The 20,864-nt window shown below is 49.0% G+C and overlaps 2 protein-coding genes across 2 annotated transcripts in view; both read left to right on the plus strand.

Moving 5' to 3' along the window:
- rpgrip1 (RPGR interacting protein 1) overlaps nucleotides 1–3,259 on the plus strand; it is a 67,766-nt gene extending 64,507 nt beyond the window's left edge. The window contains exons 25-27 of the mRNA XM_072459417.1: nucleotides 1,772–1,856; nucleotides 2,467–2,594; nucleotides 2,991–3,259. Coding sequence (XP_072315518.1) covers nucleotides 1,772–1,856; nucleotides 2,467–2,594; nucleotides 2,991–3,259 — 482 coding nt within the window. The remainder of the gene's footprint in view (nucleotides 1–1,771; nucleotides 1,857–2,466; nucleotides 2,595–2,990) is intronic.
- Nucleotides 3,260–4,336: 1,077 nt separating this feature from the next.
- The window catches only part of LOC140372133 (PC-esterase domain-containing protein 1A-like), a 50,234-nt gene continuing 33,706 nt past the window's right edge, over nucleotides 4,337–20,864 (plus strand). The window contains exons 1-3 of the mRNA XM_072459418.1: nucleotides 4,337–4,369; nucleotides 6,507–6,588; nucleotides 6,782–6,861. Of these exons, the coding sequence (XP_072315519.1) occupies nucleotides 4,337–4,369; nucleotides 6,507–6,588; nucleotides 6,782–6,861 (195 nt within the window). The remainder of the gene's footprint in view (nucleotides 4,370–6,506; nucleotides 6,589–6,781; nucleotides 6,862–20,864) is intronic.

The following is a 20,864-nucleotide window of genomic DNA, read 5'->3' on the forward strand; positions in this document are numbered from 1 at the left end:
GACTGGACCTCCGGGTATGGGGCAAACTAAAACGCCCTGCTGATGATATTTGTCTTTAAAATCTCCTTTCCACCCACAAACCAAGGATCAAGACGCTGAGAGAGATGTGTAAACATGGAATAAACACGGAGGTAACGCTTCAGGAGCTAAACAATCAAAACTAAAGGACTGTAACCTTGGTGGAAAACAGCATTCCCCACAAGATAATGATGCTCATGCTGCACGGCTCTTGAGGGACCACTCCCTGTTATACAGCCAACCCCCAGGCCCGCACAAGACAGGAGAAATGACAAAACTTTACAACAGGTGGCCAGCTCGACAGAATGGAAGCCGATGTACTGGAGCTGAAGGCCGGAGAAGAAGGCGCTATGCCCGTTGCTGAGGCAGTGCAGCGTATTTCAGACATTATGGATGAGTTACGGGAGCTGAAAGTCGAGGTGGATAAAGTCAGATAAAATCAGACTCCATTACTATAGAGAGGACAAGATGAGGAGCTGATGAAGTACGAGGCCTGATAATGAGGTTTCTTAACCATCATGTGAAGGAGCGCATCATGAAGGCTACAAAAGTTAAAGGAGACCTCCAGTTCAAAAGCAAGAAGGTGTGACTTACACAAGACATCTGAGATTCAAGGTCTGGATAACAAAAGGTATTTAGGTTTTGTACCACATTGTAAAGGAAAATCACACAATTTGTTGAAAGAATCCTTTAACTTGGAGAAACTGGACTTTTATATGAATAGGAAAGTTATTATAACCAAGAAATTAAACAAAGCAACAGCCTCAGTAACCCTTTGACTGAAATATTTATTAAAGCTTCATCCATCCATCCATCCATCCATTTTCTACCGCTTGTTCCCTTTCAGGGTCGCGGGTGACTGGAGCCTATCCCAGTGACTTCAGGCCTGGACATCCTGGACAGTGGCCAACTCGTCGCAGTTATTAAAGCTTATAAATCGGAATAATATCCAAACAAATTATATAAATGTATTAATAATCTGAACAGCTGCTCTACTATTCATTCATTCACCTTCTACCTCTTGATCCCGTTAGGGGTCGTGGGTGACTGGAGCCTATCCTAGTGACTTTGGGCCTTAGGCGGGGTACACCCTGGACAAGGGCCAGTTAGTCGCAGACTACTCTACTAATAATATTAGGAACGAATGGGAAAGAGAATGTAACCTTATTTTGACAGACGTAGAGTGGGAAAGTGCAGGTACATCCCAGTGGAGGGCGACACAATCACGTTTGGAAGGAATTTTGTAAGAAAAAAGTTTTTTTCATGCTAATTGCTGGAGAAACTGTGACATCAGGAGGGAAACCACGATCACGTGTTTGAGGACTGGGCTGTTGCTCAAAAATATTGTACTGAAATGACTGTTTTTGACATTGCCATCCCTTTCAAATAGAACTATTTGAACTATGTACTTGAGTCTCAAAACTCCTTACAAGATGGGTGTATACATTTGGAGTATACTTGGGTTAGGGTTAGGGCAAGGGTCAGGGTCAGGGCAAAAAAGCCCATTACAAAAAGTGGATGACCTCTTTGACAGACAAACTATGGACAAACTATGTCCATGATTTGTATTTGCCCTGATTTTATTTCATTTGATTTATTTTAGAATGTGCTTCTTTGCTCTCTGGTTTTGTTCTGTAGTTCATTTTATTTGTGTATTTAATGTTTTGCTGGTGTATTAACAGACTATTCTGGTAAAGGTTTTTTTCCTCGGAGATCTTAACTCGCCATGTCACTCTCTGTCTCTGTCTTTCAGTCATCTACGTGCACGGGGCCCATGTAGCTCCTCTCAGACACTACCTGTTCACCATGCTGGAGGCCACCGACCCCCACCAGGGCAGGTGAGCACCTCTGTTCTTAAAGCAAGTCATTTTAGTTTAAAGGATGCATATTCTGCATTAAGTAGAGTTCCAGTATTGTAAACATGCTGTTGTACTTTTGCTTTGGCATCTCATTTTTTGCTACTTGCAAAAAATCTTTTATAAGATTTTGATCTACAAAAGCACATATTAGTTAGTGTAGCTAATTAATGTCAAAAACCGAGTTAGAGCTGGGGAAGATTTATGGCAGCGGTGTGCAAACCTGTCACCACATCTCAATTCGGAACCATAATAGCAATTCTATCTACTCTTATTTTGGTTATAATGGCAGAAGATTTGAGGAGGCCAAAAAAATTGTTGCAAGGGCCGCTGGCCCCTGGGCTGTAGTTTGGGCCATAGTTTGGATACTTCAGCTTTATGGACTTAGAAACAGCTCAGGAAACCTCCAGATATTTACCTTGAACCACAAATGTGAGAAATTGTAAAGTGAGTAGTTCTTGTGAGGCTCAGAGTGGCTCGTGAAACAAGCAGTGGATGAAGCTGAAGCTCCTGCTGTGTTTTTGATGTGTAAAAGTTGTTTTTTTCAAATTCCAATGACTTCACTCACTTAGTGTTGTTACGACTGTGGCAGGTTGAAGTTCACGGTGGTGAGCGAGCCCATGGACGACGAGGACGAGTGTGAAGACGTGGGACATGCTTTCCTGGACCTCAGAGACCTGCTGGAGACCGGGGAAGATGTGGTGGAGCGGGACATCCAGAGTATGTGTCCATTGTCCCACTACCATTTCACTGTGTGTTCAGAACATTTAAAATATTACAAATGTAAAACATTTCAGAAAGGGATTTATTGACATTGTCAGTTGATAAAAATAATAGCAGGGGGTTTTTATTGATTTGCTTAAATAGGTATTGTTTTTCATTTAGTTTGAACTACTAGTTCTAATAATGCTGAATGTCTCGCCATGCTCTTTTACAAGTCTCAAGTAAGTCACAAGTCCAAATCCAGTCCCAAGTCCTTTCAAGTGTTACCAAATGACCAAATACAGCCAAAAAAGTCACAGGGCTTCAAGTCCAAGTCCACACCTCTGCTCTTCATGTCTTTCTCTCTGGTTAGGATCTTCTAGTCATTTGTAGTGATGGACTCTTGTTTTTCAGTTGTTGGCATAGATGAGAACAGAGAAGCGATTGGATATCTGAAAGTGTCTCTGGAGGCAGCGGTGGCTCTGAGCGGCATCTACAGTGAGTTCCACCAGCACCATGAGGACCATGAGGACCAGGAGGACCAGGAGGACCAGGAGGACCAGGAGGAGCAGGGGGACCAGGAGGACCACGAGGGCCGCGAGGACCACGAGGACCTGAAGAAAGATTGGAACAAAGACAAGGAGCTAAAAGTCATGGAGTATGATCAAGACAGTGACTTTTAGATTTCTCGATTTCAAATATTGGTCTATAATGTTCTAAAGGGCTCTGCAACTTCTGTCAATGTTTGTTTGTTTCTGTATTTAACAAACTCAATGCACACTTCTGTAAATAACAGTGTAAATATGGGAGATAATAGCAAATACGCAAATGTGTTAACATAATTTTATAACAAAAGTATAAAGTCCCAATACTAGCAGAAGAACTAAAAATAAAATATATATCTGGCTGAAAGAATGAATAAATAAAATAACGTGTCTTTTGTCTTTCATTTTATTTCATGCATTCAATATACTTATCATATTATTGTACATACTTAAGGCACAAGAGCTGTGTACAATACAGAATAAACATTACTGTATAATGTTTATTATACAGTTGCTTACACGCAGTGACGTGTACGCAGTACACAGTGACGTGTACACAGTGACGTGTACGCAGTACGCAGTGACGTGTACGCAGTACACAGTGGCGTGTACACAGTGACGTGTACGCAGTACGCAGTGACGTGTACGCAGTACACAGTGACGTGTATGCAGTACACAGTGACGTGTACGCAGTACGCAGTACGCAGTACGCAGTGGCGTGTACGCAGTACGCAGTGGCGTGTATGCAGTACACAGTGACGTGTACGCAGTACGCAGTGACACTGCAGTGACGTGTATGCAGTGACGTGTACGCAGTGACACTGCAGTGACGTGTACGCAGTGACACTGCAGTGACGTGTAGATCATTAGGCTTAGATTTTGTACATTGTAAACAGCAATTTTTATCTGAAAGGGCCAAACCAGCCCAAGTACTTCCTGTTCAAAATTGCAGAACCGATAAGACGTTTCACCGTAACAAGCAGAGGATTTTCATTTCGTCCTGCATGGAAATAATGGTTTTGTGAACCTTTCAAATCCTAATGTCTGACTTTTTGAATGAGCAGCATGTGAAGACGGCACAAGGGGATAGGGGGTAGGTGAAAACAAACATTTCCCGAGCACTCAAGCCTCAGTTGCAGGACAATACAGGCTCAAACATGCAGCAATAATGCATCATCTCTTAAATCATCTCTTAAAAATGTACCTACAAAAGAGATGGTTCTCATTGTGGATCATAGAAAGAGTCCGGTTTGATCAGATATAGATCCATGTAGATACAGGGGGCATTATGTGAAACCAACTACCCTGTTTTTTAATGTCCAAATGTCAATATTTGACATTGACTATACAAATACATTTTAAATTCACATTTACAACTGAATTAATGAAGTAAAGAAACAATATTTCCACGTTTGGTAATAGTAATACTTTGACTTAGAGGCAGATTCCATTCGTGAGGAAATACATTTGAGAAAAAATGAAACATTAATAAAATATCAGATTGTAAAGAGCAAAACACAAATCTTAAAAAAAACTTATAGTGCATAGTAGACATTACTACATGAAGAGAATATAAAAAACACAAACAATTGTTGGTGCCTGTTTCATAAAACAGCGTCTAAGTGGCATTAGTTACTCTGAACTACATGTCTAACGTTTAACATTTTTATATTTAATCATCACAGACATTATTGCTGTTTGGGAGGTTGTTCTTAAAGACATGTCATTTTTAGCATTCTGTCATGGGTTTTCTAATATCCAAACCATATTTTTTGAATAGAAGTTCAGCAATGCTTTCAGCGTTGGAATTATCCAGGTAATAAAACTTAAAAAACACTCCTGTTCAGTGTGTTTTCAGTCAAGGTAACGGAGAGCGACACATCACATGTCATTCTGGATGGTTTTTGAACTACGTTTGACACAGAAGCTCAGTTCAAGTGCTCCTTAAGCGCACACTCTAAGCTACGTTAACAGTGTAGCTCCATGGCGTAAACAGTGTAGCTCCATGGCGTAAACAGTGTAGCTCCATGGCGTAAACAGCGTAGCTCCATGGCGTAAACAGCGTAGCTCCATGGCGTAAACAGCGTAGCTCCATGGCGTAAACAGCGTAGCTCCATGGCGTAAACAGTGTAGATCCATGGCGTAAACAGCGTAGCTCCATGGCGTAAACAGCGTAGCTCCATGGCGTAAACAGTGTAGCTCCATGGCGTAAACAGCGTAGCTCCATGGCGTAAACAGCGTAGCTCCATGGCGTAAACAGTGTAGCTCCATGGCGTAAACAGCGTAGCTCCATGGCGATTTGATTGGCGAAAGATTCCATTACTTTTCTACCATGCTCATGGACAATTTTCCAGCTGCCCACATCCGAAGTTGAATTAAAAAAAATATATTTTCTTTTGTGTACATTTTAATTCTGTTGAATATAGTTAAAACCATTAAGCACAAAATTTATATATTTCAAATATTTTGTTCTTGTTATTTTTTGTTCATTAGATATGAATATTCGAATACACTTCTTTTACTTTTACGTTTCCATTTTTGTCTCTTATTTAAAAGGAAATAACGAATTGTCTTTTAATGTTTTATGGCCCCAGACACTTTGGGGACACGATAAAAAGATAGAACATAATGACGTCACAATCAAAAACAAACGTTGACGTCCCGAGGCCGCGTGAACGCGCTCAGCGCCGTGCACGTGCACACCTGCGGCTAATGGTGTGCGCATGCGTAGACACGAATTGTTTTTAACTTTAAACGTCTCTAAACAACAACTTTCCCGCGGACATGACGAGCTGAAACCGACACAAAACTGGACTCATTTTTATTTCTGCACGTTTTTATTAACACTGCTGCTTTTGACCGAACTGTTTGAAGAAAAAGAGATTTTTAGATTTAGCTCTCAAGTTTTTAGCAGATAACGTGGTGTTTGTGCTTCTGTTTTTAAATCATGGTAAGTTCTGTCCAAATGTGTGCAATTCTGGAAGAAAACAGTGGAGCATAAATATGTGTAGAGACGTTATAAACCTGCACATTTAAGCAGCACAATAATGTCTTTCATCACTTTAAAAGCATCAAATATGTTTGATTCAAAAGTCATTATTTTCCTAACGTATCCTTTTTGTCCTGGTTTAGTGCTGAGGTCTTTTTCATTATTATAATTTAAATTTGATTTTGGAATGAATTGACAAGTATATTTTCTGCTATTTATTTTCTGAGTTACAATAAACTGTAACTAATTGAATATTGAGAGTAGAAGTTCATTTGTCAGGAATGTTTTTAACATGTCCCATGTTAAAGGCCAGAAAATATAGCTGCCAATAAAAATGAACAAATGATTTCAAATGAACTCAAATACAAGCGACTGACGTGTTGTTGTGATTGACAGAATGAGGCTCTGAAGAGCGTGAGCCACCAACAGGTCCTCACACTACTGCACAATAAGTTCGTGGTGGTTCTGGGCGACTCCAGTGAGTATGTACAAGTACACGTGATGAGTACGCAGTGACGAGTACGCAGTGACGAGTACACGTGACGAGTACGCAGTGTCGTGTGTACATGTCATGTGGACATGTCACGTGTGATGACCACACATGGCGTGTTCACTTCATCAGACCTGAGAGCAGCTCCCTCATCATAATAATGCTCTTGTTCTGGTCTCAGTCCAGCGCTCGGTTTACAAAGACCTGGTCCAGCTGCTGCAGAAGGACAAGTATCTGAGTGAGAGTCAGCTCCGGCGCAAGGTACAAACCAGAGGTGTGAGTGTGACCCTGGGGCTGCTGCATTATGGGTTAGTCATAAACAGGCAGAGGTGTGAGTGTGACCCTGGGGCTGCTGCATTATGGGTTGGTCATAAACAGGCAGAGGTGTGAGTGTGACCCTGGGGCTGCTGCATTATGGGTTAGTCATAAACCAGGCAGAGGTTTGAGTGTGACCCTGGGGCTGCTGCATTATGGGTTAGTCGTAAACCAGGCAGCGATGTGAGTGTGACCCTGGGGCTGCTGCATTATGGATTAGTCATAAATCAGGCAGAGGTGTGAGTGTGACCCTGGGGCTGCTGCATTATGGGTTAGTCATAAACAGGCAGAGGTGTGAGTGTGACCCTGGGGCTGCTGCATTATGGGTTAGTCATAAACCAGGCAGAGGTGTGAGTGTGACCCTAGGGCTGCTGCATTATGGGTTAGTCATAAACCAGGCAGCGATGTGAGTGTGACCCTGGGGCTGCTGCATTATGGGTTAGTCATAAACCAGGCAGAGGTTTGAGTGTGACCCTGGGGCTGCTGCATTATGGGTTAGTCGTAAACAGGCAGAGGTGTGAGTGTGACCCTGGGGCTGCTGCATTATGGGTTAGTCATAAACAGGCAGAGGTGTGAGTGTGACCCTGGGGCTGCTGCATTATGGGTTAGTCATAAACAGGCAGAGGTGTGAGTGTGACCCTGGGGCTGCTGCATTATGGGTTAGTCATAAACCAGGCAGAGGTTTGAGTGTGACCCTGGGGCTGCTGCATTATGGGTTAGTCGTAAACCAGGCAGCGATGTGAGTGTGACCCTGGGGCTGCTGCATTATGGATTAGTCATAAACCAAGCAGAGGTGTGAGTGTGACCCTGGGGCTGCTGCATTATGGGTTAGTCATAAACAGGCAGAGGTGTGAGTGTGACCCTGGGGCTGCTGCATTATGGGTTAGTCATAAACCAGGCAGAGGTGTGAGTGTGACCCTGGGGCTGCTGCATTATGGGTTAGTCATAAACCAGGCAGCGATGTGAGTGTGACCCTGGGGCTGCTGCATTATGAGTTAGTCATAAACCAGGCAGCGATGTGAGTGTGACCCTGGGGCTGCTGCATTATGGGTTAGTCATAAACCAGGCAGAGGTTTGAGTGTGACCCTGGGGCTGCTGCATTATGGGTTAGTCGTAAACCAGGCAGCGATGTGAGTGTGACCCTGGGGCTGCTGCATTATGGATTAGTCATAAACCAGGCAGAGGTGTGAGTGTGACCCTGGGGCTGCTGCATTATGGGTAAGTCATAAACCAGGCAGCGATGTGAGTGTGACCCTGGGGCTGCTGCATTATGGGTTAGTCATAAACAGGCAGAGGTGTGAGTGTGACCCTGGGGCTGCTGCATTATGGGTTAGTCATAAACCAGGCAGCGATGTGAGTGTGACCCTGGGGCTGCTGCATTATGGGTTAGTCATAAACAGGCAGAGGTGTGAGTGTGACCCTGGGGCTGCTGCATTATGGGTTACTCATAAACAGGCAGAGGTGTGAGTGTGACCCTGGGGCTACTGCATTATGGGTTAGTCATAAACCAGGCAGCGATGTGAGTGTGACCCTGGGGCTGCTGCATTATGGGTTAGTCATAAACAGGCAGAGGTGTGAGTGTGACCCTGGGGCTGCTGCATTATGGGTTAGTCATAAACCAGGCAGCGATGTGAGTGTGACCCTGGGGCTGCTGCATTATGGGTTAGTCATAAACAGGCAGAGGTGTGAGTGTGACCCTGGGGCTGCTGCATTATGGGTTAGTCATAAACCAAGCAGCGATGTGAGTGTGACCCTGGGGCTGCTGCATTATGGGTTAGTCATAAACAGGCAGAGGTGTGAGTGTGACCCTGGGGCTGCTGCATTATGGGTTAGTCATAAACAGGCAGAGGTGTGAGTGTGACCCTGGGGCTGCTGCATTATGGGTTAGTCATAAACCAGGCAGAGGTTTGAGTGTGACCCTGGGGCTGCTGCATTATGGGTTAGTCGTAAACCAGGCAGCGATGTGAGTGTGACCCTGGGGCTGCTGCATTATGGATTAGTCATAAACCAGGCAGAGGTGTGAGTGTGACCCTGGGGCTGCTGCATTATGGGTTAGTCATAAACAGGCAGAGGTGTGAGTGTGACCCTGGGGCTGCTGCATTATTGGTTAGTTATAAACAGGCAGAGGTGTGAGTGTGACCCTGGGGCTGCTGCATTATGGGTTAGTCATAAACCAGGCAGAGGTGTGAGTGTGACCCTGGGGGTGCTGCGGTATGGGTTAGTCATAAACCAGGCAGAGGTGTGAGTGTGAGCCTGGGGCTGCTGCATTATGGGTTAGTCATAAACCAGGCAGAGGTGTGAGTGTGACCCTGGGGCTGCTGCATTATGGGTTAGTCATAAACAGGCAGAGGTGTGAGTGTGACCCTGGGGCTGCTGCATTATGGGTTAGTCATAAACCAGGCAGAGGTGTGAGTGTGACCCTGGGGGTGCTGCAGTATGGGTTAGTCATAAACCAGGCAGAGGTGTGAGTGTGAGCCTGGGGCTGCTGTATTATGGGTTAGTCATAAACAGGCAGAGGTGTGAGTGTGACCCTGGGGCTGCTGCATTATGGGTTAGTCATAAACCAGGCAGAGGTGTGAGTGTGACCCTGGGGGTGCTGCAGTATGGGTTAGTCATAAACCAGGTAGAGGTGTGAGTGTGAGCCTGGGGCTGCTGCATTATGGGTTAGTCATAAACCAGGCAGAGGTGTGAGTGTGACCCTGGGGCTGCTGCATTATGGGTTAGTCATAAACCAGGCAGAGGTGTGAGTGTGACCCTGGGGCTGCTGCATTATGGGTAAGTCATAAACCAGGCAGCGATGTGAGTGTGACCCTGGGGCTGCTGCATTATGGGTTAGTCATAAACAGGCAGAGGTGTGAGTGTGACCCTGGGGCTGCTGCATTATGGGTTAGTCATAAACAGGCAGAGGTGTGAGTGTGACCCTGGGGCTGCTGCATTATGGGTTAGTCATAAACAGGCAGAGGTGTGAGTGTGATCCTGGGGCTGCTGCATTATGGGTTAGTCATAAACCAGGCAGAGGTGTGAGTGTGACCCTGGGGGTGCTGCAGTATGGGTTAGTCATAAACCAGGCAGAGGTGTGAGTGTGAGCCTGGGGCTGCTGCATTATGGGTTAGTCATAAACCAGGCAGAGGTGTGAGTGTGACCCTGGGGCTGCTGCATTATGGGTTAGTCATAAACCAGGCAGAGGTGTGAGTGTGACCCTGGGTCTGCTGCATTATGGGTTAGTCATAAACAGGCAGAGGTATGAGTGTGACCCTGGGGCTGCTGCATTATGGGTTAGTCATAAACAGGCAGAGGTGTGAGTGTGACCCTGGGGCTGCTGCATTATGGGTTAGTCATAAACAGGCAGAGGTGTGAGTGTGACCCTGGGGCTGCTGCATTATGGGTTAGTCATAAACCAAGCAGCGATGTGAGTGTGACCCTGGGGCTGCTGCATTATGGGTTAGTCATAAACAGGCAGAGGTGTGAGTGTGACCCTGGGGCTGCTGCATTATGGGTTAGTCATAAACAGGCAGAGGTGTGAGTGTGACCCTGGGGCTGCTGCATTATGGGTTAGTCATAAACCAGGCAGAGGTTTGAGTGTGACCCTGGGGCTGCTGCATTATGGGTTAGTCGTAAACCAGGCAGCGATGTGAGTGTGACCCTGGGGCTGCTGCATTATGGATTAGTCATAAACCAGGCAGAGGTGTGAGTGTGACCCTGGGGCTGCTGCATTATGGGTTAGTCATAAACAGGCAGAGGTGTGAGTGTGACCCTGGGGCTGCTGCATTATGGGTTAGTCATAAACAGGCAGAGGTGTGAGTGTGACCCTGGGGGTGCTGCGGTATGGGTTAGTCATAAACCAGGCAGAGGTGTGAGTGTGAGCCTGGGGCTGCTGCATTATGGGTTAGTCATAAACCAGGCAGAGGTGTGAGTGTGACCCTGGGGCTGCTGCATTATGGGTTAGTCATAAACAGGCAGAGGTGTGAGTGTGACCCTGGGGCTGCTGCATTATGGGTTAGTCATAAACCAGGCAGAGGTGTGAGTGTGACCCTGGGGGTGCTGCAGTATGGGTTAGTCATAAACCAGGCAGAGGTGTGAGTGTGAGCCTGGGGCTGCTGTATTATGGGTTAGTCATAAACAGGCAGAGGTGTGAGTGTGACCCTGGGGCTGCTGCATTATGGGTTAGTCATAAACCAGGCAGAGGTGTGAGTGTGACCCTGGGGGTGCTGCAGTATGGGTTAGTCATAAACCAGGTAGAGGTGTGAGTGTGAGCCTGGGGCTGCTGCATTATGGGTTAGTCATAAACCAGGCAGAGGTGTGAGTGTGACCCTGGGGCTGCTGCATTATGGGTTAGTCATAAACCAGGCAGAGGTGTGAGTGTGACCCTGGGGCTGCTGCATTATGGGTAAGTCATAAACCAGGCAGCGATGTGAGTGTGACCCTGGGGCTGCTGCATTATGGGTTAGTCATAAACAGGCAGAGGTGTGAGTGTGACCCTGGGGCTGCTGCATTATGGGTTAGTCATAAACAGGCAGAGGTGTGAGTGTGACCCTGGGGCTGCTGCATTATGGGTTAGTCATAAACAGGCAGAGGTGTGAGTGTGATCCTGGGGCTGCTGCATTATGGGTTAGTCATAAACCAGGCAGAGGTGTGAGTGTGACCCTGGGGGTGCTGCAGTATGGGTTAGTCATAAACCAGGCAGAGGTGTGAGTGTGAGCCTGGGGCTGCTGCATTATGGGTTAGTCATAAACCAGGCAGAGGTGTGAGTGTGACCCTGGGGCTGCTGCATTATGGGTTAGTCATAAACCAGGCAGAGGTGTGAGTGTGACCCTGGGTCTGCTGCATTATGGGTTAGTCATAAACAGGCAGAGGTATGAGTGTGACCCTGGGGCTGCTGCATTATGGGTTAGTCATAAACAGGCAGAGGTGTGAGTGTGACCCTGGGGCTGCTGCATTATGGGTTAGTCATAAACAGGCAGAGGTGTGAGTGTGACCCTGGGGCTGCTGCATTATGGGTTAGTCATAAACAGGCAGAGGTGTGAGTGTGACCCTGGGGCTGCTGCATTATGGGTTAGTCATAAACCAGGCACAGGTTTGACTGTGACCCTGGGGCTGCTGCATTATGGGTTAGTCGTAAACCAGGCAGCGATGTGAGTGTGACCCTGGGGCTGCTGCATTATGGATTAGTCATAAACCAGGCAGAGGTGTGAGTGACCCTGGGGCTGCTGCATTATGGGTTAGTCATAAACAGGCAGAGGTGTGAGTGTGACCCTGGGGCTGCTGCATTATGGGTTAGTCATAAACCAGGCAGAGGTGTGAGTGTGACCCTGGGGCTGCTGCATTATGGGTTAGTCATAAACCAGGCAGCGATGTGAGTGTGACCCTGGGGCTGCTGCATTATGAGTTAGTCATAAACCAGGCAGCGATGTGAGTGTGACCCTGGGGCTGCTGCATTATGGGTTAGTCATAAACCAGGCAGAGGTTTGAGTGTGACCCTGGGGCTGCTGCATTATGGGTTAGTCGTAAACCAGGCAGCGATGTGAGTGTGACCCTGGGGCTGCTGCATTATGGATTAGTCATAAACCAGGCAGAGGTGTGAGTGTGACCCTGGGGCTGCTGCATTATGGGTAAGTCATAAACCAGGCAGCGATGTGAGTGTGACCCTGGGGCTGCTGCATTATGGGTTAGTCATAAACAGGCAGAGGTGTGAGTGTGACCCTGGGGCTGCTGCATTATGGGTTAGTCATAAACCAGGCAGCGATGTGAGTGTGACCCTGGGGCTGCTGCATTATGGGTTAGTCATAAACAGGCAGAGGTGTGAGTGTGACCCTGGGGCTGCTGCATTATGGGTTAGTCATAAACAGGCAGAGGTGTGAGTGTGACCCTGGGGCTGCTGCATTATGGGTTAGTCATAAACCAGGCAGCGATGTGAGTGTGACCCTGGGGCTGCTGCATTATGGGTTAGTCATAAACAGGCAGAGGTGTGAGTGTGACCCTGGGGCTGCTGCATTATGGGTTAGTCATAAACCAGGCAGCGATGTGAGTGTGACCCTGGGGCTGCTGCATTATGGGTTAGTCATAAACAGGCAGAGGTGTGAGTGTGACCCTGGGGCTGCTGCATTATGGGTTAGTCATAAACCAAGCAGCGATGTGAGTGTGACCCTGGGGCTGCTGCATTATGGGTTAGTCATAAACAGGCAGAGGTGTGAGTGTGACCCTGGGGCTGCTGCATTATGGGTTAGTCATAAACAGGCAGAGGTGTGAGTGTGACCCTGGGGCTGCTGCATTATGGGTTAGTCATAAACCAGGCAGAGGTTTGAGTGTGACCCTGGGGCTGCTGCATTATGGGTTAGTCGTAAACCAGGCAGCGATGTGAGTGTGACCCTGGGGCTGCTGCATTATGGATTAGTCATAAACCAGGCAGAGGTGTGAGTGTGACCCTGGGGCTGCTGCATTATGGGTTAGTCATAAACAGGCAGAGGTGTGAGTGTGACCCTGGGGCTGCTGCATTATGGGTTAGTCATAAACAGGCAGAGGTGTGAGTGTGACCCTGGGGCTGCTGCATTATGGGTTAGTCATAAACCAGGCAGAGGTGTGAGTGTGATCCTGGGGGTGCTGCGGTATGGGTTAGTCATAAACCAGGCAGAGGTGTGAGTGTGAGCCTGGGGCTGCTGCATTATGGGTTAGTCATAAACCAGGCAGAGGTGTGAGTGTGACCCTGGGGCTGCTGCATTATGGGTTAGTCATAAACAGGCAGAGGTGTGAGTGTGACCCTGGGGCTGCTGCATTATGGGTTAGTCATAAACCAGGCAGAGGTGTGAGTGTGACCCTGGGGGTGCTGCAGTATGGGTTAGTCATAAACCAGGCAGAGGTGTGAGTGTGAGCCTGGGGCTGCTGCATTATGGGTTAGTCATAAACCAGGCAGAGGTGTGAGTGTGACCCTGGGGCTGCTGCATTATGGGTTAGTCATAAACAGGCAGAGGTGTGAGTGTGACCCTGGGGCTGCTGCATTATGGGTTAGTCATAAACCAGGCAGAGGTGTGAGTGTGACCCTGGGGGTGCTGCAGTATGGGTTAGTCATAAACCAGGCAGAGGTGTGAGTGTGAGCCTGGGGCTGCTGCATTATGGGTTAGTCATAAACCAGGCAGAGGTGTGAGTGTGACCCTGGGGCTGCTGCATTATGGGTTAGTCATAAACCAGGCAGAGGTGTGAGTGTGACCCTGGGGCTGCTGCATTATGGGTTAGTCATAAACAGGCAGAGGTGTGAGTGTGACCCTGGGGCTGCTGCATTATGGGTTAGTCATAAACAGGCAGAGGTGTGAGTGTGACCCTGGGGCTGCTGCATTATAGGTTAGTCATAAACAGGCAGAGGTGTGAGTGTGACCCTGGGGCTGCTGCATTATGGGTTAGTCATAAACCAGGCAGAGGTTTGAGTGTGACCCTGGGGCTGCTGCATTATGGGTTAGTCGTAAACCAGGCAGCGATGTGAGTGTGACCCTGGGGCTGCTGCATTATGGATTAGTCATAAACCAGGCAGAGGTGTGAGTGTGACCCTGGGGCTGCTGCATTATGGGTTAGTCATAAACAGGCAGAGGTGTGAGTGTGACCCTGGGGCTGCTGCATTATGGGTTAGTCATAAACCAGGCAGAGGTGTGAGTGTGACCCTGGGGCTGCTGCATTATGGGTTAGTCATAAACCAGGCAGCGATGTGAGTGTGACCCTGGGGCTGCTGCATTATGAGTTAGTCATAAACCAGGCAGCGATGTGAGTGTGACCCTGGGGCTGCTGCATTATGGGTTAGTCATAAACCAGGCAGAGGTTTGAGTGTGACCCTGGGGCTGCTGCATTATGGGTTAGTCGTAAACCAGGCAGCGATGTGAGTGTGACCCTGGGGCTGCTGCATTATGGATTAGTCATAAACCAGGCAGAGGTGTGAGTGTGACCCTGGGGCTGCTGCATTATGGGTAAGTCTTAAACCAGGCAGCGATGTGAGTGTGACCCTGGGGCTGCTGCATTATGGGTTAGTCATAAACAGGCAGAGGTGTGAGTGTGACCCTGGGGCTGCTGCATTATGGGTTAGTCATAAACCAGGCAGCGATGTGAGTTTGACCCTGGGGCTGCTGCATTATGGGTTAGTCATAAACAGGCAGAGGTGTGAGTGTGACCCTGGGGCTGCTGCATTATGGGTTAGTTGTAAACAGGCAGAGGTGTGAGTGTGACCCTGGGGCTGCTGCATTATGGGTTAGTCATAAACCAGGCAGCGATGTGAGTGTGACCCTGGGGCTGCTGCATTATGGGTTAGTCATAAACAGGCAGAGGTGTGAGTGTGACCCTGGGGCTGCTGCATTATGGGTTAGTCATAAACCAGGCAGCGATGTGAGTGTGACCCTGGGGCTGCTGCATTATGGGTTAGTCATAAACAGGCAGAGGTGTGAGTGTGACCCTGGGGCTGCTGCATTATGGGTTAGTCATAAACCAAGCAGCGATGTGAGTGTGACCCTGGGGCTGCTGCATTATGGGTTAGTCATAAACAGGCAGAGGTGTGAGTGTGACCCTGGGGCTGCTGCATTATGGGTTAGTCATAAACAGGCAGAGGTGTGAGTGTGACCCTGGGGCTGCTGCATTATGGGTTAGTCATAAACCAGGCAGAGGTTTGAGTGTGACCCTGGGGCTGCTGCATTATGGGTTAGTCGTAAACCAGGCAGCGATGTGAGTGTGACCCTGGGGCTGCTGCATTATGGATTAGTCATAAACCAGGCAGAGGTGTGAGTGTGACCCTGGGGCTGCTGCATTATGGGTTAGTCATAAACAGGCAGAGGTGTGAGTGTGACCCTGGGGCTGCTGCATTATGGGTTAGTCATAAACAGGCAGAGGTGTGAGTGTGACCCTGGGGCTGCTGCATTATGGGTTAGTCATAAACCAGGCAGAGGTGTGAGTGTGACCCTGGGGGTGCTGTGGTATGGGTTAGTCATAAACCAGGCAGAGGTGTGAGTGTGAGCCTGGGGCTGCTGCATTATGGGTTAGTCATAAACCAGGCAGAGGTGTGAGTGTGACCCTGGGGCTGCTGCATTATGGGTTAGTCATAAACAGGCAGAGGTGTGAGTGTGACCCTGGGGCTGCTGCATTATGGGTTAGTCATAAACCAGGCAGAGGTGTGAGTGTGACCCTGGGGGTGCTGCAGTATGGGTTAGTCATAAACCAGGCAGAGGTGTGAGTGTGAGCCTGGGGCTGTTGCATTATGGGTTAGTCATAAACCAGGCAGAGGTGTGAGTGTGACCCTGGGGCTGCTGCATTATGGGTTAGTCATAAACAGGCAGAGGTGTGAGTGTGACCCTGGGGCTGCTGCATTATGGGTTAGTCATAAACCAGGCAGAGGTGTGAGTGTGACCCTGGGGGTGCTGCAGTATGGGTTAGTCATAAACCAGGCAGAGGTGTGAGTGTGAGCCTGGGGCTGCTGCATTATGGGTTAGTCGTAAACCAGGCAGAGGTGTGAGTGTGACCCTGGGGCTGCTGCATTATGGGTTAGTCATAAACCAGGCAGAGGTGTGAGTGTGACCCTGGGGCTGCTGCATTATGGGTTAGTCATAAACAGGCAGAGGTATGAGTGTGACCCTGGGGCTGCTGCATTATGGGTTAGTCATAAACAGGCAGAGGTGTGAGTGTGACCCTGGGGCTGCTGCATTATGGGTTAGTCATAAACAGGCAGAGGTGTGAGTGTGACCCTGGGGCTGCTGCATTATGGGTTAGTCATAAACAGGCAGAGGTGTGAGTGTGACCCTGGGGCTGCTGCATTATGGGTTAGTCATAAACCAGGCAGAGGTTTGAATGTGACCCTGGGGCTGCTGCATTATGGGTTAGTCGTAAACCAGGCAGCGATGTGAGTGTGACCCTGGGGCTGCTGCATTATGGGTTAGTCATAAACAGGCAGAGGTGTGAGTGTGACCCTGGGGCTGCTGCATTATGGGTTAGTCATAAACCAGGCAGCGATGTGAGTGTGACCCTGGGGCTGCTGCATTATGGGTTAGTCATAAACAGGCAGAGGTGTGAGTGTGACCCTGGGGCTGCTGCATTATGGGTTAGTCATAAACAGGCAGAGGTGTGAGTTTGACCCTGGGGCTGCTGCATTATGGGTTAGTCATAAACCAGGCAGCGATGTGAGTGTGACCCTGGGGCTGCTGCATTATGGGTTAGTCATAAACAGGCAGAGGTGTGAGTGTGAGCCTGGGGCTGCTGCATTATGGGTTAGTCATAAACCAAGCAGCGATGTGAGTGTGACCCTGGGGCTGCTGCATTATGGGTTAGTCATAAACCAGGCAGCGATGTGAGTGTGACCCTGGGGCTGCTGCATTATGAGTTAGTCATAAACCAGGCAGCGATGTGAGTGTGACCCTGGGGCTGCTGCATTATGGGTTAGTCATAAACCAGGCAGAGGTTTGAGTGTGACCCTGGGGCTGCTGCATTATGGGTTAGTCGTAAACCAGGCAGCGATGTGAGTGTGACCCTGGGGCTGCTGCATTATGGATTAGTCATAAACCAGGCAGAGGTGTGAGTGTGACCCTGGGGCTGCTGCATTATGGGTAAGTCATAAACCAGGCAGCGATGTGAGTGTGACCCTGGGGCTGCTGCATTATGGGTTAGTCATAAACAGGCAGAGGTGTGAGTGTGACCCTGGGGCTGCTGCATTATGGGTTAGTCATAAACCAGGCAGCGATGTGAGTGTGACCCTGGGGCTGCTGCATTATGGGTTAGTCATAAACAGGCAGAGGTGTGAGTGTGACCCTGGGGCTGCTGCATTATGGGTTAGTCATAAACAGGCAGAGGTGTGAGTGTGACCCTGGGGCTGCTGCATTATGGGTTAGTCATAAACCAGGCAGCGATGTGAGTGTGACCCTGGGGCTGCTGCATTATGGGTTAGTCATAAACAGGCAGAGGTGTGAGTGTGACCCTGGGGCTGCTGCATTATGGGTTAGTCATAAACCAGGCAGCGATGTGAGTGTGACCCTGGGGCTGCTGCATTATGGGTTAGTCATAAACAGGCAGAGGTGTGAGTGTGACCCTGGGGCTGCTGCATTATGGGTTAGTCATAAACCAAGCAGCGATGTGAGTGTGACCCTGGGGCTGCTGCATTATGGGTTAGTCATAAACAGGCAGAGGTGTGAGTGTGACCCTGGGGCTGCTGCATTATGGGTTAGTCATAAACAGGCAGAGGTGTGAGTGTGACCCTGGGGCTGCTGCATTATGGGTTAGTCATAAACCAGGCAGAGGTTTGAGTGTGACCCTGGGGCTGCTGCATTATGGGTTAGTCGTAAACCAGGCAGCGATGTGAGTGTGACCCTGGGGCTGCTGCATTATGGATTAGTCATAAACCAGGCAGAGGTGTGAGTGTGACCCTGGGGCTGCTGCATTATGGGTTAGTCATAAACAGGCAGAGGTGTGAGTATGACCCTGGGGCTGCTGCATTATGGGTTAGTCATAAACAGGCAGAGGTGTGAGTGTGACCCTGGGGCTGCTGCATTATGGGTTAGTCATAAACCAGGCAGAGGTGTGAGTGTGACCCTGGGGGTGCTGCGGTATGGGTTAGTCATAAACCAGGCAGAGGTGTGAGTGTGAGCCTGGGGCTGCTGCATTATGGGTTAGTCATAAACCAGGCAGAGGTGTGAGTGTGACCCTGGGGCTGCTGCATTATGGGTTAGTCATAAACAGGCAGAGGTGTGAGTGTGACCCTGGGGCTGCTGCATTATGGGTTAGTCATAAACCAGGCAGAGGTGTGAGTGTGACCCTGGGGGTGCTGCAGTATGGGTTAGTCATAAACCAGGCAGAGGTGTGAGTGTGAGCCTGGGGCTGTTGCATTATGGGTTAGTCATAAACCAGGCAGAGGTGTGAGTGTGACCCTGGGGCTGCTGCATTATGGGTTAGTCATAAACAGGCAGAGGTGTGAGTGTGACCCTGGGGCTGCTGCATTATGGGTTAGTCATAAACAGGCAGAGGTGTGAGTGTGACCCTGGGGCTGCTGCATTATGGGTTAGTCATAAACAGGCAGAGGTGTGAGTGTGACCCTGGGGCTGCTGCATTATGGGTTAGTCATAAACCAGGCAGAGGTTTGAATGTGACCCTGGGGCTGCTGCATTATGGGTTAGTCGTAAACCAGGCAGCGATGTGAGTGTGACCCTGGGGCTGCTGCATTATGGGTTAGTCATAAACAGGCAGAGGTGTGAGTGTGACCCTGGGGCTGCTGCATTATGGGTTAGTCATAAACCAGGCAGCGATGTGAGTGTGACCCTGGGGCTGCTGCATTATGGGTTAGTCATAAACAGGCAGAGGTGTGAGTGTGACCCTGGGGCTGCTGCATTATGGGTTAGTCATAAACAGGCAGAGGTGTGAGTTTGACCCTGGGGCTGCTGCATTATGGGTTAGTCATAAACCAGGCAGCGATGTGAGTGTGACCCTGGGGCTGCTGCATTATGGGTTAGTCATAAACAGGCAGAGGTGTGAGTGTGAGCCTGGGGCTGCTGCATTATGGGTTAGTCATAAACCAAGCAGCGATGTGAGTGTGACCCTGGGGCTGCTGCATTATGGGTTAGTCATAAACAGGCAGAGGTGTGAGTGTGACCCTGGGGCTGCTGCATTATGGGTTAGTCATAAACAGGCAGAGGTGTGAGTGTGACCCTGGGGCTGCTGCATTATGGGTTAGTCGTAAACCAGGCAGAGGTTTGAGTGTGACCCTGGGGCTGCTGCATTATGGGTTAGTCGTAAACCAGGCAGCGATGTGAGTGTGACCCTGGGGCTGCTGCATTATGGTTTAGTCATAAACCAGGCAGAGGTGTGAGTGTGACCCTGGGGCTGCTGCATTATGGGTTAGTCATAAACCAGGCAGAGGTGTGAGTGTGACCCTGGGGCTGCTGCATTATGGGTTAGTCATAAACAGGCAGAGGTCTGAGTGTGACCCTGGGGGTGCTGCAGTATGGGTTAGTCATAAACCAGGCAGAGGTGTGAGTGTGAGCCTGGGGCTGCTGCATTATGGGTTAGTCATAAACCAGGCAGAGGTGTGAGTGTGACCCTGGGGCTGCTGCATTATGGGTTAGTCATAAACCAGGCAGAGGTGTGAGTGTGACCCTGGGGCTGCTGCATTATTGGTTAGTTATAAACAGGCAGAGGTGTGAGTGTGACCCTGGGGGTGCTGCAGTATGGGTTAGTCATAAACCAGGCAGAGGTGTGAGTGTGAGCCTGGGGCTGCTGCATTATGGGTTAGTCATAAACCAGGCAGAGGTGTGAGTGTGACCCTGGGGCTGCTGCATTATGGGTTAGTCATAAACCAGGCAGAGGTGTGAGTGTGACCCTGGGGCTGCTGCATTATTGGTTAGTTATAAACAGGCAGAGGTGTGAGTGTGACCCTGGGGCTGCTGCATTATGGGTTAGTCATAAACCAGGCAGAGGTATGAGTGTGACCCTGGGGCTGCTGCATTATGGGTTAGTCGTAAACCAGGCAGAGGTGTGAGTGTGACCCTGGGGCTGCTGCATTATGGGTTAGTCGTAAACAAGGCAGCGATGTGAGTGTGACCCTGGGGCTGCTGCATTATGGTTTAGTCATAAACCAGGCAGAGGTGTGAGTGTGACCCTGGGGCTGCTGCATTATGGGTTAGTCATAAACCAGGCAGGTGTGAGTGTGACCCTAAGGGGTGCTGCAGTATGGGTTAGTCATAAACCAGGCAGAGGTGTGAGTGTGAGCCTGGGGCTGCTGCATTATGGGTTAGTCATAAACCAGGCAGAGGTGTGAGTGTGACCCTGGGGCTGCTGCATTATGGGTTAGTCATAAACCAGGCAGAGGTGTGAGTTTGAGCCTGGGGCTGCTGCATTATGGGTTAGTCATAAACCAGGCAGAGGTGTGAGTGTGACCCTGGGGCTGCTGCATTATGTGTTAGTCATAAACAGGCAGAGGTGTGAGTGTGACCCTGGGGGTGCTGCAGTAT

The sequence above is a fragment of the Eucyclogobius newberryi genome, unplaced genomic scaffold, assembly GCF_026437365.1.
Source record: "Eucyclogobius newberryi isolate DKJ021-1_F unplaced genomic scaffold, fEucNew1.0.hap1 SCAF_22, whole genome shotgun sequence".
Classification (NCBI taxonomy): domain Eukaryota; kingdom Metazoa; phylum Chordata; class Actinopteri; order Gobiiformes; family Gobiidae; genus Eucyclogobius; species Eucyclogobius newberryi.